This window comes from Mauremys mutica, chromosome 7 (genome assembly GCF_020497125.1).
Source record: "Mauremys mutica isolate MM-2020 ecotype Southern chromosome 7, ASM2049712v1, whole genome shotgun sequence".
Taxonomy (NCBI): Eukaryota; Metazoa; Chordata; order Testudines; family Geoemydidae; genus Mauremys; species Mauremys mutica.
In genome coordinates, this window is record NC_059078.1 from 82,081,206 (window position 1) to 82,102,542 (window position 21,337).

General features: G+C 41.4%; 1 protein-coding gene across 2 annotated transcripts in view; it reads right to left on the reverse strand.

Moving 5' to 3' along the window:
• Positions 1 to 21,337, reverse strand: part of JMJD1C (jumonji domain containing 1C) — a 311,545-nt gene that overhangs the window by 68,415 nt on the left and 221,793 nt on the right. For both annotated transcript variants that reach the window (XM_045023354.1, XM_045023355.1), the window contains exon 4: positions 4,585 to 4,690. In XM_045023354.1, the coding sequence (XP_044879289.1) occupies positions 4,585 to 4,690 (106 nt within the window). The remainder of the gene's footprint in view (positions 1 to 4,584; positions 4,691 to 21,337) is intronic.

Sequence of the window (21,337 nt, forward strand, 5' to 3'; positions counted from 1 at the left end):
CTCTGCAATTAATTCCCACTAATTTTATTGGGAATACTCAGACAGAGGTATTACTCAACATAAGTAAGGGTAGCAGAATCTGGCCTTGTGATTATAAAAAGAAAGACAAACTTGTTTAATGTATGACATACTTAAGATACAATATTCAAAGTACATTTTACTATTAGTGGATTTAATATCAGATAGGTTAAAATCAGTGTTCCCTCTAACTTTTCCCACCCATGTGTGGAATTAATTTTATTATGTGCACCAATATGGAGGTGATGTGTAACACAGTAGCAGATGGTAGCAGATTACAGAACAAGGAGTAATGGTCTCAAATTGCAGTAGGGGAGGTTTAGGCTGGATATTAGGAAAAACTTTTTCACTAGAAGGCTGGTGAAGCACTGGAATGGGTTATGTAGGGAGGTGGTGGAATCTTCTTCCTTAGAGGTTTTTAAAGTCAGACTTGACAAAGCTCTGGCTGGGATGATCCTGCTTTGAGCAGTGGGTTGGACTAGATGACCTCCTGAGGTCACTTCCAACCCTGATATTCTATGATTCATATTGGTGCACATAACATTCATGTGGTGGGGGTGGGGCCGAGAGGTTCAGAGTGTGGGAAAGGGCTCAGGGCTGGGGCAGAGGGTTGAGGTGCAGGGGTGTACGCTCTGGGGTGGGGCTGGGGATGAGGGGCTCAGATCTGGGGCAGAGGGTTGGAGTGCAGGGGTGTGAGGGCTCTGGCTAGGGGTGCAAGCTCTGGCATGAGGCTGGGGATGAGGGGTTTGAGGTGCAGGAGGATGCTCCAGGGCTACAGCAGGGAGAGAAAACTCCCCCCAGCTCTCTCCCCATGGCAGCTCCGGGGCTGAGGCTGCAGGATAGGCACCCTTTCCCCCACCCAAGCAGGTCCAGGAGGGGTCTAGGTTTGTGCTGGGGGAGGGGCGCCGGGCCGCGCGCGTCTGGTCTGGGCTGCCCCAGCTGGGTTTGGACCATAGCATTCTTTCGGACGGCGGAGGGGTGCCCCAGCCGTGGCTGGTTGGGGGCCAGGCTAGGTTGGGGCTAGGAGAGAGGCGTCCCTCCCCCTAGCTGATCCCCAGGAAGGTTCCCTGAGCACCTGCATGGCGCTAAATAGGCTGCTGCACAGCTACGCAACTTACATGGAACTTAGATTAAAATAATAATTTGAGATATACCAGTCTCCTAGAACTGGAAGGGACCTTGAAAGGTCATCGAGTCCAGCCCCTTGCCTTCACTACCAGAACCAATTTTTGCCCCAGATCCCTAAGTGGCCCCCTCAAGGATTGAGCTCACAACCCTGGGTTTAGCAGGCCAATGCTCAAACCACTGAGCTATCCCTCCCCCCTGTATTTACACTTGTAAACGTTACTGTAATACCTCTTGCTGCTCTATTAACAGTGTGTGGTCAAACTGGACTTGAATGAACAAGTTATCTTGCTTGGTCTTATTAAGAGACAGATCTTGATAGCCTGGTGAAGAATGAAAGGCCATTTCACTCAGCAGCATAAAGATTCTACATTAGTCCACTTCTTACAACATTTTTTGTGTGCGAGTTTCAGACGCCTGTTACCTCAACAGTTTTTAGACAAGGAAGCAACAGAAAGCAATAGTAATATGTAGAGTTGTCGATTAATTGCAGTTAACTCACGTGAGTAACTCAGAAAAATTAATAGTGATTAATTGCAGTTTTAATTGCGCTGTTAAACAATACAATACTAATTGAAATTTCTAAAATATTGTTGGATGTTTTTCTACATTTTCAAATATATTGATTTCTATTGCAACACAGAATACAAAGTATACACTGCTCACTTTATACTTTTATTACAAATATTTGCACTATAAAATAACAAAAATAGCATTTTTCAATTCACCTCATACAAGTACTGCAGTGCAATCTCTATTGTGAAAGTGCAACTTACAAATGTCGATTTTCATTGTTGTTATATAACTACACTCAAAAACAAAACAATACAAAACTTTGCAGCCTACAAGTCCACTCAGTCCTGCTTCTTGTCAAGCCAATCACTAAGATAAACAAGTTTGTTTACATTTATGGGAGATCATGCTGCCCGCTTCTTTACAATGTCACCAGAAAGTTAGAACAGGCGTTCGCATGGGACTTTTGTAGCCAGCATTCCATGGGACTTTTGTAGCCAGCATTCCAAGGCATTTACATGCCAGATATGCTAAACGTTCGTATGCCCCTTCATGCTTTGGCCACCATTCCAGAGAACATGCTTTCATGCTGATGATGCTCATTAAAAAAATGTGTTAATTAAATTTGAGACTGAACTCTTTGGGGGAGAATTGAATGTCCCCTGCTCCATGGTTTTACCAGCATTCTGCCATATATTTCACATTATAGTAGTCTCGGATGATGATTCAGCCCGTTGTTCATTTTCAGAACACTTTCTCTGGAGATTTGACAAAACGCAAAGAAGGTACCAACGTGAAATTTCTAAAGATAGATACAACACTTGACCCAAGGTTTAAGAATCTGAAGTGCCTTCCAAAATCTGAGAGGGACGAGATGTGGGGCATGCTTTCGGAAGTCTTAAAAGAGCAACACTCCGATGTGGAAACTACAGAACCCAAATCACCAAAAAAGAAAATCAACCTTCCCTTAAAATCATTCAGAGATTGAAGCTGGTACAGAACGCAATGTCTCGCTTTATTGGGTAGGCCCCATTGCTGGAAGCATTTGACACTAGTGCTCCGGAAACTGCATTGGCTGTCCACTGGTCTCTGCACAAAGTTTAAGGTGCTGGTTATCACCTACAAAAGCCCTAAATGGCATAGAACCTGGCTAACTGAGAAATGATCTCTCCTCGTGCCACACCTCCACATCTGTGGTCAGCAGAGGTACTTGAGCTAAAATCCCCTTCATTATAAAAAAAGAGGGAATTGATAGCAAGGCATTCTCTGTGAGAGATCTGAGGCTCTGGAACGTGCTCCAACCCTTGGTTGGTAACCGCCTGAACTTGATGACCTTCTGGGCATGCTGCAAAAACATGTTTCATAGGGTTTTTGACAAGGGTAAGCTTCCTGGAATGATGAAGGGGTGGAAAAGGAGCTTTTTTGTAGGGGACAGGCTGGCAGAGTTTCTTTTGAACAATTATTTTAATTATGTTAGTGTTTTGTTGTATTATGTGGTTGGGGTGCTTACAGCCTTCTAATAGGTGTGTTTTTATTATATTCAAATTAAAACGAATAAGAAGAACAAATTCAGTTTTAGTTCCCTTTGTATTTGGCCCTAACTTGAGTTCATGCTACTTCCAATCCATTATCTTCTGCAAATTTAATCAGCACACTGCTAACTCCCTCTTCCAGATCACATAAAACTAAATCTAATACTGACCCTTGTGTCACCACACTAGATACTTCCTCCACAATTGAGGACATTGTCTATTTCAGTAGTCTTTGTTTGTCATCCATTAGCCAGCATATCATCCATGGAATAGCAATCATGTCTAAGCAAATCAAATTCAGCAAGCAAGAAGATATAAAATGTTTTACTAAAATTCCGATATTAGACCTATTGTGTTCCCTTCATCCACTAATTTTGTAATTTTATCAAAGCAGCAATGAAGTTTGGCCTGATTTGTTCTTTAAAATTCTAGTTTGCTCATGCTCATACTTTTAATTCCGTTTGGTTGTTTTGCACATTTTTTCCCTCATAATTTGTGTCATTATTTAACTAGAGATTTAGTTCTTGATCCTACAAACACTTACACGACAATAGGAAATGTATGCTACATTAGATTATTTATTAGCAAAGTTGCTCCAAATAATCCCCTTCCCCTACTTCATGTCAGCTTTCACAAAACTTCTATTTTGCAAACTAGAAAACCAACAACTTCATGGATTAGCAGCAACTATAGGAATGGGGACGGAGAGTTACAAAACCTCAACTATTTGAAAGCCACATGTCAAAATCTCAGCAAGGCCCTCATACAGCACAAAATCAGAGAGCATTTCAGATACAGTTACCACAATATAATAGTACCTAGTTGGAAAGAAGCACAACTATAAATGGCAGGCCATTGTTATTAGAGCAGAGCAGTTCTAAGGAAAATCAATTGTACTTCTGACTAATACTTTGTTATCGCAAAGAATGCTTCCTTCTTTAGAGCACATTACAGTATAGTGTCGACTAAAAAGAAAATGTGGTTATTGATTAAAGCACCATCACTAGTCTCAACACCAAAATTATGAATAAAACGTCGAACTTGAGTTCATGCTACTCCCAATCCATTAAACTGCTACTGTTATTAAACTGCTGCATAATTATTATAGGGTATGACCCAAGTGTTGTTTTTTTTAAAAAAAACAACCTGTGCATGAACATTTATGCATATGCTTTTGAAAATCTGGGTGTATATTTACATCACAGCTTTTCTCCCAATTGTGTTTTGTTGTTTTAACAAACTATTTTCAAAAGGCCTACTTAGAAAAGTTGAACTATGGAAGATATGCTCCATCATAATACTACTTGGGCATAAATGCCATCCAATCTAGTGCATCAAAATAGACACACACACACACGGAAATACAAATAATACAAACACACATTTCTCAAATTACCTTGCATAAAAATCTCCTGAACCTTTTGTTCCTTTACCCAGACTTTTACTTCCTCGTGAAGCTGCGGGTTGTCCCTGAGAACTGGGTTTAGACTGTCTACGTCGTCCTAAAGGAGAGATTTTAAAAAGAACCATATGTTATGTTTATTCATAACATTTATGATGTTTATCTTTCTAAACAAATTCCAAAGTACAATTTGAAACAAGACTGTAAAATGTATTGGTTCAATACAAATCCATGGGTCATTTTTAGAAAAATCTCATACGTGCAAGCTGTATTTGATAGTAGTAAGAGTGATTTCATGAGGAAAAAAGTACACTGTATCCCATACATGGTCAGACTTCCAAGCTATTAATAGGATCACACTTTCATAAATGAGGCCTTCCCTATAACCTAATGTTAGTTACCCTATAAAGAGTTCAGTGTTTACAAGAACACGGTAACATTTGTTTCAACAAAGTGGCGTTAAAATCAGAAGCCTGAAATGTCCAATTCATAATTTTTATACACACCCGCACACTGCAAGAGAGAATTTAAATATTTATACCAACAAATGCATGTGTATATGTAAGAAAAGAAAATTACTATTCCTAGTTTTTAATACTATACAGAGCCTGGTAAACTGTCTTGAATAAAGATTTTATTTTAAAACAAATTCTCTTTCCAATGTACATCTTTGAGTTAATCAGAAAGTATCTAGAAAATTAAATAAATTTTTGGTGGCATTGTCCTCACCAAGAGGCAGATCTAGACACAAATTAACATTTTTTTTTCTGTACTTAGAAACATGGTTTATTCAATCATGGGATCTACTACAACCTGTTGATTCACCTCTGGGCTCTGATATTTTTTTCTCTCTCTTTCAAAGCACAATTACTACTCCTGAATTTGAAATCAGTGGCAGGAGCCCCAGAGTAACTGGGAGGAACAGCAGCCATAGTTGGTGGCTCTTTGAGAAGTACGTGGGCAGACCTTGGAAACAGTGACCAGAAGGTCATGTAGTTGTGTGAAGAGGCCCCCACAGAGAGAGAAAATAATGAGAGAGATCCTCAGCACATAGGTTATAAAATATTTTAACAATAACTGCCCTTTTCCTTTTAGTGTCTGCTTGTTACCATTTAAAAGTGTTTGCCTTCAAAAGTGTTATCCTTAGAATGGGAGCAGGGATGTGTGAAGAACCTAATTAGAGGTCCAAAAGATGACACAGACTTGGAAAACTGAAAATCTGTCTCCCACCAACAGTTCTGCTTAGGCGTCAACTCTTACCCCCTAGTCCCCACACATGGCTTACTCCTCTTGACATATTATACATCTCCAATTCATTAAACATGAGGTCACAGCAACAAAAAGCAAAGACAATATGTGAAACCTAGATAAGAAACCACTTGTCGCCTAAGAGATCACCCAAAATATCTCCAAGTGTATTAATCCAAAAAAATAAAGTATGCCTTGCGAAAAATATCCTGAAAACTAGGGTTTTGACTGTACATACTTTCTGTTATGGCTTTCTCATATTTATATAAATTAATCACATGAAAAGATACCTTTTAAAACAGAAAAGAGTACATTTGAACAAGTTCATTCAGATGTCACCCTTTAATAAAGACTGCTCTGCATACTGTCCTATAAGCATTTAATATAAAAAGTTATTCTCTACACAGCATTGATTATTATACACACACAATTAAAATAATTGGTCAATGGTCAATAAAAATCACTGTCAAGGCGAAATTCTAATTAGAGAATTTAAGCTTAGTATGTCAGGAAATTCAAAGTAATGGTTCCCACAACCACCATAACTCTACCCTCTTATGCATGTGTTGTACTTCTGTATATTCAGTTAAATGTATATGCCAAGTGGCTGAATTATGTTTTTTGTAGTCCATGTTACCTTTGAATTTCCTGATATTTTTGCATTCACTCAGTCATACATTCAAATCTAATAACGTGTTTTGGAGCAAAACACATTAGTGCTTCATTGCACCCTACAAGAAAGGTTGGTAGAGAGCACAAGAGGAAAGCCATCAGACCTGCAGCTTCCTCAATTCCTTTTTAAGATGGCATTGCAGGCAGTGCAGTTGGTCTGCAATTATCTGATTTTACTTCTTAGCAATGTACTTTCCTAAAGAAAAAAAATATAATCCCATTTACCCTATAAAGGTACTTCCTGTGATTGGGTCAAGACAGCACAGATCCTGGATTCTTACTTCCTTCTTAGCTAGACTGACGACCAGTCAACTTGTAGAATATTCATGCCCTCTACAGTTCTTCTCTGCCAATTTCCACAGTTTGAGTTCTTCTGTTCTGAAAGAAAATGTGTTAGTCTTGTTATCTCCCAATCCAAGATTAGTCTTCCCTCAGTCCTGGAACCCAAGATTCCTCTGAGTGGATGTCTGTGCTGGCTTGCCACTGTCACAAAAAGCAAATGATCATGTAAATGGGATTATAATTTGCCCTTCTGAGTTGACTACAGCAAAGTCTCTGCATTCTTAATACAGTAGCAGCATCTCATACAAGACGAGGACTAGACTAAATATTGGCAAGAGAAAGTGCCCCAGGGCCACAGAAAGGAAGGACGGGAATGGAGAGTATTCCCATGCTCACTATCTTTCCAGAAGACAGTTGCATAAAGTAGCATGGCCATAAGCAACCTGTGGATGAAGGCTGAATGAAGAACTCCCAGGTCATGTAAGGCTTTACAGAGCTCATCTGCTGTTACCACCTCCACCCCACCAAGATGTGGACACAGCTTTAGTGGAGTGGTTTTCTTCCTGTCTGAGCAAAAATTATTTGACTTATCTATTTGGCTCTTGGATTCAGATTCTGACTCACTGTGTTGATGACACACTGCAAAGCTTTTAGGACTTTCCTGAAATTTTTGAACAATGCAAGGGAGTCCATTTTCCTAAAAGATCTTAAGTAAATGTTCCAAAGTTCTGCTGAGAACATGAGTGTACCTATGCCATAGTCTCTCCTTTCTTACAATGTGGTGGAGGAGGCTGGAATTGCGAGCTATACTGCCATATTTCCAATTTAACCAGGCCCCCTCCTGCTTCTCCCAGTAGCAGGAGTGGAAAGGTCAGGCACAGTAAGACTGCCGGACCACAGAGTATGTTTGAGTGCTGAGACACAGAGCACAAGAAACAAACAAACAGTTTCTTTGTCCAAAAAAGCATTTCCAGGCTCCAAATACACGAGGCATCCAAGATAGTTGATGGGGAAGCTACAGATTACTTGTCCTGCTTCAGATATCTTTTGAGTCAGGAATCAAACTCAGGAACTTGAAGGTGACCCAAAGAGACAAAGGATCAAATTGTGAGGAGAGCCCACAAAACAGCAATATTCTTCCAAGCTCCACCCACAAACCAAGTTCTGTCCACCTCAGATACCAAAATGTGATTCTTCAGATTGTTCAAAATATAATGCAGGGCTCCATATCCTTAGTGGACCCTTGAGCTTGACTCCCCAAGTGGGTCTCAGATGCCCTGCTTCTTTCCTTCTTGATTTGGGAGACAGGAGAAAGAATATGAGGTGGAAGTGGTGATACTCACCCAATTGCCAGATACTTGTGGCACCAAAATAAGATGTCATGTACAGTATATTAAAGATAGTCAAAACTTTTGTTAAATCTTTCCTCCCACACACAAAACAGTGACTTTGTCTAAACAGAGATTTTCATGAAGAAGTTTCCACTTGCCAGAATACAGGATACTGGGCTAGTTGAACCACTGGTCAGACCCAGAATGGCCAGTCTTATGACATTTGAATTAACACCTCATTGAAATGAACAGGGACTTTTTCACATTTTCAAGCTTTTCTTGACAACTGTAAGGGCTAGAGACTGATTTTGTTTTAAAATGAAAACTGCAACTCTGGAGCTCAAGATAGAAGCTCAGAGCAAATGGAGTAGTATATATCCACATCATTGCCCAATTTGAGCCCCGCTTTGAGGGCTTTAAAATTCTCCAATTACTGTCAATTCTTCCTCTCTGACCAAGGAGGAGGGAAGATCCCATGGTCTGTGACACAAAAGACTCAGTAATGGAAAAACAGCCAAAGCTAAAATGTACTCTATACATCATAAGCACCTGAAAATGTGGACTTAGAAGGTGCCATCCTCAAATTACAATGTTGCAACACGATGTTTAATGCATGAAAGACATTTTCTTTGTAACAATAAGAACTCATTTCAGCTGCAGTATTTCACCAAAAAAAGACTAAGTAGATTTTGCAGTCCTCACAGAGGTCAGCACCACATTAGTCTTTGCCATCTGTGGTTTAATTAACTACAGCTTCCTCTTGCTGCTTAGAGATTTTCAGATGATTTAAGACATGAATTAAATAAAAACTGGTGTGTAACACACTTGAAAAATATGTTTACAATGTTATATTCACCAAGTGCTACACGAGAAAACAAGCATTTCCTAAATATTAACTTCTACATATTTATGTGATAATGGGGTCTCATCTGACTTCAGCAGTCAGCGAGCCAAATTCAACTCTGGTGATAATTTACATGAAGAGATGAATTTGTCCCACTGACTCCAGGTATAGTCGGAGTACAGACATATCAAGTATTTCAAAAGCTTAAAGTTTCAGTCTCTGTTGATCAGATAAAAATTAGGGCTGTCGATTAATTGCAGTTAACTCATGCAAATAGCTAAGAAAAATTAATCATGATTAAAAATTAATCGTGATTAATCACAGTTTTAATTGCACTGTTAAACAATAGAATACCAATTTAAATGTATTAAATATTTTGGATGTTTTTCTACATTTTCATATATATTGTATTCTGTGTTATAATTGAAATCAAAGTGTATATTATTTTTATTACAAATATTTGCACTGTAGAAATTATAAAGGAAATAGTATTTTTCAATTCACCTCATTCAAGTACTGTAGTGCAATCTCTTTGTCATGAAAGCACAACTTACTAATGTAGATTTTTTTGTTACATAGCTGCACTCAAAACCAAAACAATGTAAAACTTCAGAGCCTACAAATCCACTCAGTCCTACTTCTTGTTCGGCCAATTGCTCAAACAAGTTTGTTTACATTTACAGGAAATAATGCTGCCCTCTTATTTACAATGTCACCAGAAAGTGAGAACAGGCATTTGCATGGCACTTTTGTAGCCAGTATTGCAAGGTTTTTATGTGCCAGATATGCTAAATATTCGTATGCCCCTTTGTGCTTCAGCCACCATTCCAGAGGATATGCTGATGACGCTCGTTAACAAAATAATGCATTAATTAAATTTGCGACTGAACTCTTTGGGGGAGAATTGTATGTCCCATGCTTTATTTTACCTGCATTCTGCCACATATTTCACGTTATAGCAGTCTCGGATGATAACCCAGCACATGTTGTTCATTTTAAGAACACTTTCACTGCAGATTTGACAAAATGCAAAGAAGGTACCAATGTGAAATTTCTAAAGATAGATACAGCACTCAACCCAAGGTTTAAGAATCTGAAGTGCCTTCCAAAATCTGAGAAGAGACGAGATGTGACGCATGCTTTCAGAAGTCTTAAAAGAGCAACACTCCGATGCGGAAACTATAGAACCCGAACCACCAAAAAAGATGATCAACCTTCTGCTGGTGGCATCTGACTCTGATGATGAAAATGAACATGAATCAGTCCACACTGCTTTGGATCATTATAGAGCAGAACCTGTCATCAGCATGGACGCATGTCCTCTGGAATTGTGGCTGAAGCATAAAGGGACATATGAATCTTTACCGCATCTCGCACATAAATATCTTGTAACGCCGGCTACGAAAGTGCTATGCGAACACCTATTCTCACTTTCAGGTGACATTGTTAACAAGAAGCAGGCAGCATTATCTCCTGCAAATGTAAACAAACTTGTTTGTCTGAGCAACTGGCTGAACAAAAAGTAGGACAGAGTGGACTTGCAGGCTCTTAAATTTTACATGGTTTTATTTTTGAATGCAGGTTTTTTTGTACATAAGTCTACATTTGTAAATTTAACATTAACGATAAAGAGATTGCACTACAGTATTGTATTAGCTGAATTGAAAAGTACTCTCTTTTTTTACAGTACAAATACTTGTAATCAAAAATAAATATAAAGTGAGCACTGTACATTTTGTATTGTGTTGTAACTGAAATCAATATATTTGAAAATGTAGAAAACATCCAAAAATATTTAAATACATGGTATTTTATTATTGTTTTACAGTGCAATTAATTGCGATTAATTTTTTTAATCGCTTGACAGCCCTAATAAAAATTCTTTGCATGTCAAAAATATTTTCTATCCAATGTTCTCTAGATCATATACCACCATTTACAAAAACTATCAGCATTACACTTCACATTATTCAGTTTACACAACTAACTTACAGTGTTTAGTTTTACATGGTGTTATTATCACTATCCCTTATACATATGCATTACCTCAAGACATGACAACAAAGGTTTTCTGAAGGAACACTATATAGTTTTAACACAAGTTTAATAATAAACAATTATTTATATTATATATATTTTTCTCAAACCCTGACAGAGGTGTTTTCTTGCTATCTCAATGTCTGGAGTAAGTAAAGACCCAGGTAAAAATTAGCTGACTTAAGATCATTTGGGTAGAAGCAGTTACTTATTTGCACAGGAATCATTTTAAAGAATCTACAAGGGCTACAACTGCATCCTTAGATAAAGATGCCTGTCCAAACTGTCAAAGATGTCTTCAGACTCAGGAACTTGTTGGATTTAAAGCTCTTTCTAGATTTTCAGAGAGCAATGGCAGTAACAAGTGTCATCTTTAATATTCAGATTGCTTAAAACTTGCATCCTCTCTTCTTGGATGCAAATTGTGTCAAATATAACAGTTGGACTGGACAACAAGAAATTTTTAGCAGTGGGCCCCTCCTACAGAAAAATCAAAGTGATCTCCTTCTCCCACCCTCCAAATTTCTATTTAGCCCTCAGCCTTTTCAGAAGATGAACTCCTTTCCCTACTGCCCCTTGTTAGCTGGATCTCCACCTCCCTTCCCTTTTCCCCCTCCCTTTTGTCTTTGCTGGCTGGATGCTCCCCATCATCATCTTTTTTGATGGTTGTAACCCCTTGTGGAGAAAGAGAAAGGTGTTTGTTTTTTTAAATGGATATTATCTGCACCTCAGTATACCTGCTTGATATTATCTTGCCTGACCTCATGGAATTAAATAAAAGGAGGACTGACTGGATATGTGGACTCTCTACTCAGACCCTATGCCACCAGCACTCCCAGCTATCTCCGTGACACCACTGATTTCCTGAGGAAACTACAATGCATTGGTGACCTTCCAGAAAACACCATCCTGGCCACCATGGATGTAGAGGCTCTCTACACAAACATCCCACACGCTGATGGAATACAAGCTGTCAGGAACAGTATCCCTGATGATGCCACAGCACAACTGGTTGCTGAGCTCTGTGCCTTTATCCTCACACACAACTATTTCAAATTTGTTGACAATATATATCTCCAGATCAGTGGCACCGCTATGGGCACCCGCATGGCCCCACAATATGCCAATATTTTTATGGCTGACCTGGAACAACGCTTCCTCAGCTCCCGTCCACTCACGCCCCTTCTCTACCTACGCTACATTGATGACATCTTCATCATCTGGACACATGGGAAGGAGACTCTGGAAAAATTCCACCATGATTTCAACAGCTTCCACCCCACCATCAACCTCAGCCTGGACCAATCTACACGGGAGGTCCACTTCCTAGACACTACGGTGCAAATAATTGATGGTCACATTAACACCACCCTATACCGAAAACCTACCGACCGCTATGCCTACCTTCATGCCTCCAGCTTCCATCCCGGGCACACCACAAGATCCATTGTCTACAGCCAAGCACTGAGGTACAACCGCATCTGCTCTAACGCCACAGACAGAGACCAACACCTACAAAATCTCCACCAAGCATTCTCAAAACTACAGTACCCGCACGAGGAAACAAGGAAACAGATCAACAGAGCCAGACGTGTACCCAGAAGCCTCCTACTGCAAGACAAACCCAAGAAAGAAACCAACAGGACTCCACTGGCCATCACATACAGTCCCCAGCTAAAACCCCTCCAGCGCATCATCAGGGAACTACAACCCATCCTGGACAATGATCCCACACTTTCACAGGCTTTGGGTGGCAGTCCAGTCCTCGCCCACAGACAACCTGCCAACCTGAAGCATATTCTCACCAGTAACTGCACACCGCACCATAGTAACTCTAACTCAGGAACCAATCCATGCAACAAACCTCGATGCCAACTCTGCCCACATATCTACACCAGCGACACCATCACAGGACCTAACCAGATCAGCCACACCATCACCGGTTCATTCACCTGCACGTCCACCAATGTAATATACGCCATCATATGCCAGCAATGCCCCTCTGCTATGTACATCGGCCAAACTGGACAGTCTCTAAGGAAAAGGATAAATGGACACAAATCAGATATTAGGAATGGCAATATACAAAAACCTGTAGAACACTTCAACCTCCCTGGCCACACAATAGCAGATCTTAAGGTGGCCATCCTGCAGCAAAAAAACTTCAGGACCAGACTTCAAAGAGAAACTGCTGAGCTCCAGTTCATCTGCAAATTTGACACCATCAGCTCAGGATTAAACAAAGACTGTGAATGGCTTGCCAACTACAGAACCAGTTTCTCCTCCCTTGGTTTTCACTCAACTGCTAGAACAGGGTCTCATCCTCCCTGATTGAACTAACCTCGTTATCTCTAGCTTGCTTCTTGCTTGCCTATATAAACCTGCCCCTGGAAATTTCCACTACTTGCATCCGAAGAAGTGGGTATTCACCCACGAAAGCTCATGCTGCAAAACGTCTGTTAGTCTATAAGGTGCCACAGGATTCTTTGCTGCTTCTACAGAACCAGACTAACACGGCTACCCCTCTGATACTTTAAACCTAGAGAGGAAAGGGTGTGTGTGGTAAGAACAGGAAGCAGCAGCTGGAGAAGAGTCTCAAACAGACATTAAGAGAAGGTAGAAGGAGCTGTCTGTATCTCCCAGATCAGGAGTAGAGTAGTCTGGACTGACTGGAACTTACCCAAAACTTGCAAGGAAAGAATACATTTTAGCTAAGACCCAGATGAATATAGGCATTTTTTGTTGTTTTATGCTTTTTCTCTGTTTGCTATGCACCTCTGGGTGAATAAATATTATTTTATTTTAAAGAAGCTGTTTTTGAGTCACTTTAAATGGCTGGTGGTCACAGGCTCTTTAAGGAAAAGGGCTTACAGGTGCCATAACCAGTTGTGCCCATTGTGTTATCACGTTTGATAAACAGGGGGCCGTAGCACAGAGATCCAATCCAAGAGTGGCAGGATTGTGTGGTTCTACCCAGAGAGGTGTGAAGATAGTGAAACCTATCACCAGAGGGATGCACTCAAGAAGAACTAATGGGTCCAAAACACAGCTCACCCTGGAACTATGAGACCCCTCCTCCTGACTAAAGCAAGACTGAGAGGCTATCCTGGAGAGAAACAAACATTTTAAAAACTCTTCACAGACACTATGACCATGAACAGTATTTAAAGGCTTAGTGTTGACTAGGAGAAGTGCTCACGCTTAGGCGGGGCTTAATTAATACATGTTAGCTAAACTCAATCTAAACTTGATCTTTTTCCTACTGTAAAGTGTGTAATACCTCAGCTCCATTTTAGCTTAGCAGGAGCCTAGACGACAACTAAAATGTTTAAATCGTGCTACAGGGCATTATACTGCATTTATGCTAGGAAAAAGGTCAAGTTTATGTTGGATTTAGCTAGCACATGGTAGCTAAGCCTGATCTAAGCTTGACTGCTTTTCCCTAGTTGAGACAAAGTAAAAGCATAAACAGGAAACAGAGCTCTGAGGGCATAAATGGAAGATACAAAGAATTAGGTTCAGGTTTCAGGTGGAAAAGAAGTGCCTAACCAAGGGTCTGATCAGGTATGCAGCTTAAAGTTGATCACTAGAAAATGACAGTCAACAGAAAGCACAGAGATACTCTTCTGCACAGTACAATGTGCAGAGGCTTGAACCTAAAAGAGTATAAATGGATAGGCCTTCTTGCTGAAAATCATGATTCCAAGTACGGGAGCAGGGAATAACTAATGACTTTACAGAGAGGCGTGTCAAAGTAATACTCTAGAAAGGGCTAAATTGTTTTATATTCATGGTCTGTGGTATAAATTTATGACTATATGCTATCCTAAATTAAATAAAATTAATGTTGCTATAAATGAGAAGTTTGCATAAAGATCAAGAGTTTAAGTATAAACTAAATTTTCCACTATTTGTTTAGTACCTTACTGTTATATTCAGTAACAGTGGAAAAAGGCTCCCATCACAATCACCATTACTTCTGCCCTTTATCTCTCTCCTCCTGCATGTCTTGTCTCCTTCCTTCCCTCTCTGCATTTCCTTCTCTGAAGATACTTCCAATTCCCATAACCATTGGCTTCACTCCCACTCCCCACTCCCTTCCCCTTTCCATCTGCTAAGATGAACAGTAGAGATGCCCCCCCCAGGTTATGCAAACCCGAAGTACGCAAATCCGCACTTATGGAAAAAGTTCCGTAAGCTAGAAATAGTTTTTTTTTTTTCCCTTTTCTTTTTTTTTGGGTGTAATGGTCAGGTATACGTTTCCAACTAATGCAAAATTTGAGTTATGCAAGGCATTCCGGAACAGAACCCTTGCGTAAGTCAGGGAGAGTCTGTAGTTAAATAGTTAATGCTGATATATAACATGTTGTTAGACTTTCGCATTAACACCCATTGAGATTAATGGAGGAAGCGGGGGTGTTTCATAAGTCTCAGTTCAGAGCAGGCTCAGAAGTGTCATGTTCAGAGCAGGCTCAGAAAGACTTCATTGCATTGATTTACACACAGGTCATGTTTGGAAGTGTAATTTCACAACTTTGAGGGGACTAGAAGTTTATTTGTTTAAAAATAAAAGCTTAGATTTTGCAGAATCTAAATAAGTTATGCAGGCCATAAATATGAGTGGGACAGATCCAGCCCATGGGCTGAGTACTTGCTACCATTTCATTACACAGATATCAAGAATAAAATATTTCCATATTATACCATAAAGCACAGATATTTGCCTTCCTAAACCATACAAAAAATAAAATTCACTCAGGTGAAATATATTTATGGTGGAAAAACCGGTTAACCTTCTTTTTCGTAACTGCTGTTCTTTGAGATGTGTTGCTCATGTCCATTCCATTCTAGGTGTGCGCACACCCACATGCGTGGTCGGAGATTTTTGCCTTAGCGGTATCTGTAGGGTCAGCTGTGGTGCCCCTTGAGCGCAGCATTCATGTGTCAGTATATCAGGCGCCGCCAGCCCTACACCTTCTCAGTTCCTTCTTGCCAGCAACTCCAACAGAGGAGCAGGAGGGCAGGTAATGGAATGGACATAAGCAACACATCTCAAAGAACAGTTACAAAAAGATAGGGTTTTTTCCCTTCGAGTGCTTGCTGCTCATGTCGATTCCATTCTAGGTGACTCAGAAGCAGTGTTCATGAAGGTGAGCTTGGAGTTCATGGTCGTGTAGCTTGCAGCATTGCTCTGCCAAAGCCAGTACCGTCTCAAGCCTGCTGGGTAAGCATAATGAGATGCGAACGTGTGGACAATCAGCTAGCAGCCCTACAGTCAAATCTCTTTTATTGGAACTTGCGCCAGGAAGGGCGCTGATGACAGTGGCAGGGGCACGTTTGCCAGCTCATAGCAGTAGTGGATGCGGGCCATGATCCAGGACGAAATCCTTTGAGCAGACACTGGGCGACCCTTCATTCTGTTTGCCACTGCAACAAACAACTGCATCGACTTACGGAACGGCTTTGTCCGATCTCTGTAGAAGGCGAGCACCCTCCTGACATCCAGGACATGCAGCCTGCATTCCTCATCTGATGTATGAGGCTTTGGAAAGAAGACAGGTAAGTATATGTCGTGGCCAGTATGAAACTAGGAAAATATCTTGGGCAGAAATGCCAGGTGTGGTCACACCTGGACCTTATCCTTCTAGAATACTGTATAGGGTGGTTCTGAAGTAAGCGCCTGATCTCAGACACCCTGCAGGTTGATGTTATCACTACCAGGAATGAACCCTTCCAGGAGAGAGCAGGAAGCCAGAGGCTCGAAGGGAGGCCCCCTAAGTCTCGACAGCACAAGATTCAGGTCCCCGAGAGGGAGGGGATCCCCTCCATGCGGATAGAGACACTCCAGACCTTTCAAAAACCGGGCCATCATGTCGTGAGTGAAGACCAACCTGCCTTGAAATGGAGGGTGGAAAGCTGAAATAGCGGCCAGGTGGACCCTGATCAATGACAGGGACAAACCTTGGAGTTTGAGGTGCAGAAGATTATCTAGGGTCTCCTGCAGCAGGGCCTGCTGAGCCCAGATATGCCGTTCTGAGGCCCAGCACGTGAATCTTTTCCATGTGGCCAGGTAAGTTGCTTTGGTGGAGGATTTCCTGCTACTCAACAAGACCGGCTGAACCTGGGCTGAGCATTCCTGTTCATCCGTGTTTAGCCATGCTGTCAAGTGTGGCACTGCCAGGTTTGGGTGCAGAAGGCTGCTGTGGTTCTGCGACAGCAGATCCAGCTAGAGGGGCAGCTACCAAAAGCTCCAGCAGCGTGCCAAACTAGTGCTGGTGAGGCCAGGCCAGGGTCATTAGGATAACCTTCATCCTGTCCTGTTTCATCTTCACGAGGCCTCTCTGAACCAATGGAACTGGCGTACATCAGAGCCCCCGACCACGGGATGAGAAATATTTGTCAGGGAGCCCCTATCCATCCCCCGGATCCAACAGAACACATGGCATTTCCTGTTCTGCCTGGACGCGAACAGATACACCTGGGGAGTCCCCCACCTCTGGAAGATCATATTGATCACCTCTGGATGGAGTGACCATTCACAGTGAGACGAGAAGGTCCTGTTGAGGTGATCTGCTAATACGTTTCTGATCTCGGGTAGGTGTGCGGCTACCAGATGAATGGCATGCTGTGCACGAAAGTCCCAAAGGTGGAAAGGTTCTTGGCAAGGGGCCGACAACCTGGCTCCACCCTACCTGCTGATGTAATACATCGCGGTGGTATTGTCCATCAGGACCTTCACCACCTTACCGCTCAGCTGGGGCAAGAAAGCCTGGCAGGCCAGGCAAATTGCTCTGAACTCCCTGATGTTCATATGGCGGACCAGCTCGTCCCACAACCAGTGGCCCTGCATCAGAGACCAGAATCAGCGACAGGGCCGGGGCCGCAAAGGGAACTCTCTCCAACACTGACCTGGGGTCCAACCACCAATCCAGGGATGACTGGGTGCAATCCGGCAATCCGATCTAGACCATGTCTGTTGGGAATGTAGACGGATGCCAGCGACTCTTGCAGAGACTGGAGATGGAGTCAGGCATGACTGACCACGTATGTGCATGCATATGGTGAAATCTCCATCATTGGGGATTTTTAAGAGCAGGTTGGACAAACATGTGTCAGGGATGGTCTAGATACTACTTAGTCCTGCCTTGAGTGCAGGGGACTGAACTAGATCACCACTCAAGGTCCCCTCCAGTTCTATCATTCTATGCAGCCATGTGGCCCAAAAACTGCAGGCAGGTGTGAGTTGTGGCGAGTGGTTTTTCACATGGGAGATCAGGTCCGACAGGGCCTGAAAACGTGCCTCTTGAAGGAAGGCTCTGGCTGCGTGGAGTGGAGAACTTTTCAGCTTGGAAAAGACAACTGAGAGGAGATATGATTGAGGTCTATAAAATCATGACTGGTGTGGAGAAAGTAAATAAGTGTTATTTACGTCTTCTTATAACACAAGAACTAGGGGTTACCAAATAAAATTCATAGGCAGCACATTTAAAAAAACAAAGGAAGTATTTCTTCACACAACGCACAGTAAACCGGTGGAACTCTTTGCCAGAGGATAGAAGACCAAGACCAAGACTTTAACAGGGTTCAAAAAAGAACTAAAGTTCATGGAGGATAGGTCCATCAATGGCTATTAGCCAGGATGGGCAGGCATGGTGTCCCTAGCCTGTGTTTCCCAGTAGGTGGATCACTTGATGATTAGCTGTTCTGTTCATTTCCTCTGGGGCACTGGGCATTGGCCACTGTTGGAAGACAGGATACTAGGCTAGATGGACCTTTGGTCTGACCCAGTATGACAGTTCTTATGTTCATATCTCCATAAATGTCAGTTTTTCTCTCCCCAGCCAAGGTAGAATCCGTCATTCCAAAAGTAAACAGACTATATTCAAGGAGTTGCCATATTTACTCAGTGTTAAATCTAGAAAGTTTCTGGCACTTTAGTAACACTCAGTTCTTTTAATTACAATGTACATAATTTTTTTCATCTTCAAGTGCTTGTCAGTGATTTCTTGATAAAAGGTATTTTCTAGTATTATATCTTGCCCCCAAAATTAGTAGTATACACCCAGGAAAATTCAGAGGCATAGTTAAAGTTAAGTGAAGAAGTATGGAAATACATGCTTAGGGCACCCAAATAATCTTAACTTTGTAGAGATTTGGAAACTTGTTGCACAGTAATTATGATAAGTTAACACTTGAGTGTTCTCAAAGTATTGAGCAACTATGGACAATTGGGACAATATCCATCCTTAGAAGGTAATTTATTCTAAACTAAATATGTCCCACACCTTTGCCATTCAAGTTTATGTTGGTTTTTTTTAAGTAGGAGTGAGGGTGGGTGACTCTGTGGGTTTTCCTGGGAGATGGCAGCCTCTCTCAGGAGGTGGACCGGAACACTGAGAAGCAAGTCAATTGACACAGTGGCCATCTTTACTAAGGGCAGTCTTTGGCCTCATTCCCACTAATAACAATAAGATACAGCAGTCATTTTGAAAGAGCCTAGTTGTTCATTAAATTAGCTGGAAAATATTTTCAACCTTTACTGAAGGAGAAACATTATTAAAGAACAGAAAGAAAAATATTCCATTAAACTTAAAATGTCCTTTAAATCATAGCTTCTGCACAAGATTTCAATTATGTCTAATAGTATAGGAAATCTGAACAGTCTGCAACTATTCTGACATTGAGATAATTAGGATTAAAAAAGTCTGACACCAGGTGTTAAATTTCTTTAAAGGCCTATTTCAATTAATTAATTAACTCAAACTACATCTGTACTTCCATAATTACATCGTTATAAAGAACAGTAGTTTTAAAAAAAAAGTTAAGGAGAGTTACTACTGCTGAAACAGATCAACAATCACTACTCATTTAAAGTAAAATATGTGAGCGCCGCAGAATACACACACTATTTGGACTGTGTTATACTGCACATAGTAAAGTCTCAACACCTCTCCCCCACAACTTTCTAAACTGGCAGCTCCCAAAACTTTACTGGTTCATGTATCACCTTTCAAAAAACTATTGAAAAGTGAATGACTGAAACATCTAGCTTACATACCACAGTTTGGAAAAAACTGCTGTAAACATTAATTCTGTGTTTAAGTAACTGACAGTCTACCTATGGCCCTAGAATCACATGTGGCACTTCGGTGCCCTGCATACCACTAATGTGGGGTTCACAGGCTTCACTAGAGCTTCCTATACTCTGTTCTCAATTAGGGAAAACAGAATACTGATCACAAGACAGAGCACTCCTTGCATTTCCTAACACATGTACAAGGAGTGAAGGACTAAGAAGAGATTGCTAAACAAACAGGCTAGAGTTGTGAAAATCTCTCTCCGGCCCATCACATAGTCATGTTGGGCAAGATGAAGGGGAATAAAGAGAGGGGGAAGGAAAAAGCAGTGAGCCAAAAGCTAATCACAGCATAATGTCCTAATTATGTGTTGCAATATTTTTTCCACACCATCCCATCTACCATTCTGGAGGTCACTGCTGGGTTGGGCTGAAGTTTTGAAACATGAGGTTCCCTTTAGTGATTAGCAGCACCTGAAGCTCCCAGTTAAACTACCTCCATTGCATTCAAAGCACCTTTGGAAACTTGCTCTCTCAGGAGAGAGCCTTTTTTCTCTCCCCTGCTTTTTTGCACTAAAACCCTTATTTCAGAAAATTGGTGGGGAGGGGCACTCTGGGACCTTGTAACTGCAAAAATTTGTATGGGGTGACACGGTGAGAGTCCTCTCTCAGTGCCACCACTTTCCATTCCCCAAACTCTCAGAACACAAAACTACAGTGGTGGTCTGTGTATGTGGCAGAAGCCACAGAGGCGGTGGGGGAGAGCTGTCCAGAGAAGCTTGCTTTTTTTGTACTTAATTGGCCTACTGTTCTTTGTGAGGGCCCTGGTCCTTAACTATCTTGTGTTTGTAGAAATGTCCTCCTCTTTTCAGATATTTCTTAAATTAAGTGCCTGGCTTCTTCTACACACAAGACTGGGGTCCAGATCCTCAATATTCTTCCTGATTTGGAGGGAGAGACTTCTAACAGGAATCAATTCTCATAACTCAAGCCAGGAGAGAACCGCAATTCTCGTGTAAAGCACAAGCACCTTCTGCTCCTCTTCTCTAAACTCCTCATCCCTAAGAGCACTTTCAAACTAATGGCCAATAATTCTGTAGGCCTGATACTTCCTCTTCTTCAGGACTCCAGTGATAATTCAGAGGGCCCTTTGATGGTGGCTGAATAGACAATTCTGATAAGAGATTCTTTTTTCTTGGTACTCTGCCAACCATATCCACAATCCTGAGAGATTCTAATCCCAACAGATGGTGTGGA